The sequence below is a fragment of the Solanum tuberosum genome, unplaced genomic scaffold (assembly GCF_000226075.1).
Source record: "Solanum tuberosum cultivar DM 1-3 516 R44 unplaced genomic scaffold, SolTub_3.0 scf00248, whole genome shotgun sequence".
Lineage (NCBI taxonomy): Eukaryota > Viridiplantae > Streptophyta > Magnoliopsida > Solanales > Solanaceae > Solanum > Solanum tuberosum.
Window position 1 is genome coordinate 112,291 of NW_006239172.1, and position 7,087 is coordinate 119,377.

The 7,087-nt window shown below is 36.1% G+C and overlaps 2 protein-coding genes across 2 annotated transcripts; one reads left to right on the forward strand and one right to left on the reverse strand.

Moving 5' to 3' along the window:
• Positions 1–254: 254 nt before the first annotated feature.
• LOC102603651 (serine/threonine-protein kinase AFC2-like) lies at positions 255–4,522 on the forward strand. Its single transcript, XM_006357520.2, has 12 exons — positions 255–466; positions 1,395–1,581; positions 2,238–2,264; positions 2,358–2,511; positions 2,597–2,645; positions 2,741–2,855; positions 3,057–3,148; positions 3,285–3,441; positions 3,531–3,595; positions 3,706–3,803; positions 3,878–3,980; positions 4,064–4,522. The coding sequence occupies exons 1-12, from the start codon at positions 368–370 to the stop codon at positions 4,211–4,213; spliced, it is 1,296 nt and encodes a 431-aa protein (XP_006357582.1). The 5' UTR covers positions 255–367; the 3' UTR covers positions 4,214–4,522.
• A 211-nt stretch (positions 4,523–4,733) lies between these two features.
• On the reverse strand, positions 4,734–6,498 carry LOC102588280 (uncharacterized protein At1g08160). Its single transcript, XM_006357559.2, has 2 exons — positions 5,946–6,498; positions 4,734–5,514 (listed from the first exon to the last, which is right to left on the reverse strand). The coding sequence occupies exons 1-2, from the start codon at positions 6,277–6,279 to the stop codon at positions 4,919–4,921; spliced, it is 930 nt and encodes a 309-aa protein (XP_006357621.1). The 5' UTR covers positions 6,280–6,498; the 3' UTR covers positions 4,734–4,918.
• Between the last annotated feature and the right edge of the window lie 589 nt (positions 6,499–7,087).

Sequence of the window (7,087 nt, forward strand, 5' to 3'; positions counted from 1 at the left end):
AATTTACATTAAGAAATTGGATTAGATAAATAAAAATCAATTAATCAATTTTTAACCCTCTTGGAGAATAGAATATTCGGAATGGAAACGCATAAGATTTTTTTTTAAAAAAAACACACATTAAAACGAAGAGAAAATTAAAAAGAAAAGAAAGAACAGATAAATAAAGTAACCACATAACTTAACCATGGTTAACCATGAGTCGGTAGTGATTAAAGCTAATTTTTTAATCCAACGGTGCGCCATCGATCGCATTCTCGATCAGACGCCGCTTGGAACTCCACACCATTAGTGTTTGCTGCTCCTTAGCTCAGAAACAAATTGGGGATTAGGGTTTTCTCTCTTCATGTATTCATCGATTTGATCGATGGAAATGGATTATGTAACGGAGTATCCACATTCCCACATGGATCGTCGTCCTAAGAAACGTCCAAGATTAGATTGGGATCCTTCACATACTCCCAAGGTACACCTTTTTTTTCTTTACTTTTTTCGTATTTTTGTTGTTATTGATTTTAACCTTTTCTTCGTTCGGAGAATGAAACATATGTAGCTCATTTTTTGAGGATTTTGATTGGAATTGAAGTCATGGTTCAATGAATGTTTTGGTCTCATTGATTCTTTTCTGTTTTTTGATGAGATGTTGTTGGGAAAAATGAGAAAAATTTTGTTTTGATTACATTTGACAATGAAAGTTCTGGTGTTATTGATTTTTTTGTTTTGTGAGAAGTTCGAAAAATGACATAAAAAGTGGTATTTTGATTTCAATTGAAGTTCTTGTCCCATGAATGTTTTGCGAGCCAAGTTATGATGAATTAAGATAGGATATTAGAGGAGAAGTTGATGTTTAAATTATTGACTCGAAATTTGTAGTATAAAATGAATAGCAGTAAAATTTTGTTTATTTGATTTGGATCTGATATTTTACTCCATTTGGGGACTTTTACTTTGAGGGGGAAGAAAAACATAGAAGTTTTTTTCACTGAAATCTGTAATTTTTTAATAAAAAATATAGCTTTTTCTAGAGGTTCTTTTGAGTGTCATTGACATTTGAATTAGCATGATTTAAAGATGAATTGAATCATAATGAAAAAGGTACAAACCGATCCCAGTAGAATAGGAAGATTTATGCGATATAAACTGAAAGGTGTAGTGGTATTTGATATTGGTGAGAGTATTTGTTACTGGACAAAGTTTTATAAAATGAAAATCATATCAATAATTTTGTAGTGATTTAATAGTTACGTCCAGGTTAGTAAGTTTGTTGAGTTGGGAATTGTGTAAAAATATCCATCTTGGTTGTTACTCTTTCAAAATTCAGTTTAGTGTTAAATATAGGGTAGGTTTTATGTTATATCTTTTTCAGAAGAATATGAACGAATGGTTGTCTGTAGGCTCAGTCAGGAATTTATTATGGGCAAGAGGTTGGCAATTCATCGAGCTATGTGCATTCAAGATTACTACCTGATCATGATAATTTATATGTAAAAGGACTGGCTCAAAAAGGCTCTCCTCCGCGGCGAGAAGATGACAAAGATGGACATTACATGTTTGAGCTTGGAGAGAATTTAACAACTCGCTGTAATTACTTTTTTCCATCGCCATGTTATATATGTCTTAGGCTCTGCTTAATCAAAGTAAATGTTAGGTTCTTTCTGGTTGCTCTTATATTCCAGTTCTTTCTGGAATTATGTGTTAGATTCGTGCTGAAGTCCATCATTTTGTCCATAAGAAATTATGTAATTATAGTTTTCTAGGTAGCAAATAGAAACCACAAAATGCGTAGAAAATAAGTTTTCTTCTTGATCATTATGCGTAAAAGTATATGGAAGTATCCCCCTTTTTTTATGCAAGATATATCTTTACTAATTGAAGAAAGTGAGTAAAAAAACAATAGGTGAGGATTACTTCTTCTTCTCAACAATCCATTTCTCTGCCCAGGCATAATAAATGACCATCATGGAAGTGTAAGAAATGAGGTTGCACATTGTTTTATAGATGTATGGCTTGCATAAACATCAGGAGTCGACCTTCCTTCCCATCCTAGTGTGGGCAAATCAAGGAGTGACATATCTCTTCTCCCTTGCAGAATACTGGAAGCTTTTTGAAATGTCAATTTATTTCTCATCATGTCTATGTTTGACTGCATATTTTCAACACCTTTAGTTTAGTTGCATTCAAGTATAAGTCTGTTCCCTCCATAATGTTCTTACACAATTTCATTCCTGTAATTGCAGATAAAATTCTCAAAAAGATCGGCGAAGGTCAGTCTATATTTTCTTTTCCTGATTTATTATATAAAATATCACTTTTGTTTGGCATTGGATCTTTTTCTTCAATGTTTTATTATTCACCAGGTACCTTTGGTCAAGTTCTAGAATGCTGGGACAGAGAGCAGAAGGAATTTGTTGCCATTAAAATTATCCGAAGTATAAAGAAGTATCGTGAAGCAGCAATGGTAGAAATTGACGTGCTTCAGCTGCTAGGAAGATATGATAGGGGTGGAAGCCGGTATGTCTTGTCTATGTTGAATAAACTAGCTCTTCATATAAATGCAAGTTTGCGTGTGATGGTTAAAGAAATTCCTTCTTTGCAGTTGTGTACAATTACGGAACTGGTTTGATTATCGTAACCATATTTGCTTAGTAAGTACATTACTGATTTGTAGTAACCTGATATCCCCAACTTTGCGAATTCCATGGGGACTTAAGACTTGCAATGAATTTAATGGTCTTAACAGGTATTTGAGAAGCTTGGACCAAGTTTATTCGATTTTCTACGGAAAAACAGTTATCGCGCATTTCCAGTTGATCTAGTTCGTGAAATTGGGAGGCAATTGTTGGAATGTGTAGCATGTGTGTGGTCTATACTTCTTCATTTCACTTTTCTAGTATGAGATACTTGGCAACTTTTTGTTCTCTTGCTCTCAAAGTGTCAACCTATTGCATTTTACTTTTGCTATTTTGTTAGTTAAGTTACTGCCTTTATATTGCCACCACTGTTTCGAAGACACTTCTTCATGGACTGTGAATGCTTATTGTGTCCTTTGTTTGCAGTCATGCATGATATGCGTCTCATCCATACAGACCTTAAGCCCGAGAATATACTCTTTGTTTCTGCAGACTACATAAAAGTTCCCGACTACAAGGTATTTTAGGTTCTGTTTTTCAAGCTCTTAAGATTGTGTTGTACTCTTTTAACGACTAGAATTAACTAGCCCTCTGGAGATCATGCCACATCATTTATAGCTCTGTCTGCTTATGTTCCTTTACTTGCTTTTGCAGGGTACACCATGGTCACACAGAGACAGATCATTTTATAAAAGGTTACCAAAGTCAAGTGTTATCAAAGTAATAGACTTTGGTAGCACTGCTTACGAACGACCAGATCACAACTATATTGTGTCCACACGACATTACCGTGCACCTGAAGTTATTCTTGGTAGGTTTAGATTTTCTTCCCCTCAGCGAATTTTCACTAATTTTAGCATTGATCTCTAACTTGATTACTGGGCTTTATGTTTGTTTCAGGTCTTGGATGGAGCTACCCGTGTGATTTATGGAGCGTGGGCTGCATCTTGGTAGAACTATGCTCGGTATTTTCTAGCATCTGGTCTTATCATTAATCTGTTTTTTGAAGTCAGATGTTTATATGTTGATGGAAAATGCACTAGATACTAGGTATTCATGTGGGGTGGTTTTGCAGGGTGAAGCTTTATTCCAGACACACGAAAATTTAGAGCACCTGGCCATGATGGAAAGAGTACTGGGTCCATTACCATCACAAATGTTAAATAAAGTGGAGTGAGTGTCGTTTTATTATGTTCATGTCATCTGTTATTATCAGCAATCAACTTATTCTTTTTTTATTTGGATAGTCGACATGCAGAGAAATATGTAAGGAGGGGTAGATTAGACTGGCCTGAAGGTGCCACTTCCCGAGAGAGCATAAAGTCTGTGATAAAGTTGCCTCGTCTCCAGGTAGATCAACAATTGGTGTTCTCCTTTTCCACTTGTTTTTTATTTACCAGAATCTTACATACATTCTCTGGGCTTTGCTACAGAATTTAGTGATGCAGCATGTTGATCATTCAGCTGGTGATCTTATAGACCTTTTGCAAGGTCTCCTTAGATTTGACCCATCTATCAGAATGACGGCTCGTGATGCCCTAAGGCATCCCTTTTTCACTAGGGACCAATTCCGGAGGTTATAAGAGGATGCATTTTTGTTTGTCATCGCTCCTGCATCAGTTGTTCATACCTGTATTGTAATCTCAAGGTATCGAATTATTTGGCATTTCTATGAGAAGAGAATATAGTTAGTGAAGTACGTGCCTCGTACGAGGGAGAACTTGTATGTATTATGCTTGAGAGAATGTCCACTTTCACCATCTCTCAAGAAATTCTATTGTTGTGGCAGTCCCAATTTTTGTTCAGAACCTTAGCCTTTTTGCAATAAGATTAGATAATTACATGATCTGTCTCTTTATGCCTCGATAGTAAAACATTACATTGCATTTGGACTTGTCTTGCAACCTCTAGTTCGCATCTCTATGTAACCTATATGATTCCATGATTATGCAGGTGTTGAAAAATCCATGTATTAGTGTTTTTGTTATATGAATGCTGTGTTCTAGTTTGAACATTCGGCAAATAAGCTGTCACCTCAGGTCTCAGTGCCCTTCCCATTCTATGTAGTTGAGGAATAAAATAAAAGCAATATAAAGCTCCTCCAATATATAAAGGTGTTGTGGGTAAAATTGACAGAGGAAGTACAAAGAATGGTAAGAGGTAATAAAGCCCCAAATCATATATTTTGACAGAAAATAGAATAGAGAACCAAAACATGAGTGAAAGAGCAGACAGCACAGGTAACTGAAGCCATTTCTTGAAGTCAAAATAATAAGCTCTGTTGACTGTTAGCGCTTCGTTGTGCACTTTCTGCCAATCAAGACACCAGTTGGAGGGCTGGTAACCACAATTGTGCACTGGGCATACAACCAGTAGGAGTATTGAAGGAAACTCCCTAAGTTAGACCTTGCTCTAAACAATCCCTTCACTTCGAACTTCACTCTTCCATTATCCACTTCTTTCTTCAGTTGTTGACTTTGTTCCAAAGAAAGTCTCACTTGGCTGCTCACCAAGTGTACATCTTGAAACCTCGACTCATGGCTCATTGTCGAGAAAGGGTCCATGTAACTGGAAGCCAATAGGTGTCCACCATGATAAAGATCAAGAATGGCGTAATGGAAATCCACCCTCCCTTTCTTGTTTGGATTTGTGAAGTTCGCTAGTATAGTAATGTCAGCATTAAGGAGGTATCCCATGTCAAGATAGGCTGCGTTGAGTGTGGCACTAGTTATGTCAAACTTTGGATTTCTTGGGCGAAATACAAGATAGATGATGAGGATTGCTAGGCCAGCCACTATTACCATGACCCAGAAAAGTGCACAAAAACCTGCAACTAGCCATGCAAATGGCCTAGTTTTACGCCTAGTGGGTACTCGCACTAGACCTGAACATAGTAGTCAAAAGTGAAAAGCTTAAAAAAGCATCAAAGTTTGTTGTTAATTACAAATAATAATTATATGTTCAAAAGAGTAGAAAACTGCAATGAATCATAAACATATTTACGCAGTTAAAATCATGTCAGTAAGCTCAAAATGTAGTGTTAGGTTTTTATACGTAGCTGGCTTCCTATACTAGATCCCTAATTGCTTGTTCTTAATTGATAAAAGTTCAGTCATGACGTTTTCTTTGCCAACAATTGATGTATCACTTTGTTAACCAGATTTAGTGTCTAGTACTAGTGTTGTTAAAGATAGCTCATTAGTGATGATGCCTCTTCATACGCTAAAGCAGGAATTAAGCAAAGTGAAGCACACTATTTCCAGCTTCACCGAGCTTCAGGGTTTAAGCGAGCCTCTTGACAACATTTGGACTCACCTGAAGAGTGACGATGATGTTGGCTATGTGGTCGAGATCCTGAATGTGGATGCTGATGTCGTGGTGGTGGTACTGGTGTTGGTAAGTGAGAGTTATGACCAGTATGTGGTTGTGGTCCTGAATGCAGCTGTGGCTGGGAATGTCTTGTTGACACTGGCATTGTTGGACTTGGAAAATAAGAATCACCTGGAGAATGTGGTTCATGTGGTGTTTGATTTTTTGCATTAGAAGGTGGAAATTGAGAAGAGAAAGGAGGATGTTGTGGTTCATGTTGTTCAAGTGGAGGAACATGTGGTGGAAGAAAATAAGGGTTGGTTTCGCGTTGGCGGGACATTATGATCAAAATTTGGAAATGGAAGACAAGATGAAAGTTTGAAAACAAATACAAAATTATTGTTGTTGTTGTGAAGAAGATGGCTTCATGAAGACTTGTATTAGAAAGTTGGATTGATGAAAAGGCAAGGAATAAGAATTAAGTGAAGCAAAGAAGGCAAGTAATCTTAATTTGATGCCTCCTCTTTTTATATCTTACTGCTACCACTTAACTTTTTGGCACCCAAACATAATGTCCAGTTCTTAATTTGTATGCTTACCTTCTTTTAATTAGGGTGGGTCTTAGTTATTGATTTGCACTAATATTTATACATTGACATTGTGAAAGATATTAAAGGATCAGATTATTAATAGGCATTCATTGACTAAATTTTATACAATTTGCAATAATGGCTATAATTTAAATAGCTGTCCAACAGGTGCAACTTACATCAGCAATATAGCGATGCTCCACATCATATGGGCTTCTTTTTTTTTTTTTTAACTAAACACATTTTATTACCAAAGTGGCAAAGTACAGCTCAAAAAAGAAAAAGGAAAAACTACAGAAATCCCATCTTTTAGTTTACTTATTACCATTATCCCCTATAAGTTTTACAAATCTCCAAAATCCCTCATTTTCGCGCATCAGATTAGTGTATCAGCGCTTATATTATTGTATCACGCGCATCAGATTAATGTATCAGAGCTATATAAGTGTTGATACATGCGCGAGATACAATAATATAAGCGTTGATACATTAATCTGATGGGTGAGATACATTAATCGTTAAGTAAGATACATTACATTTTATACATGATACACTAAT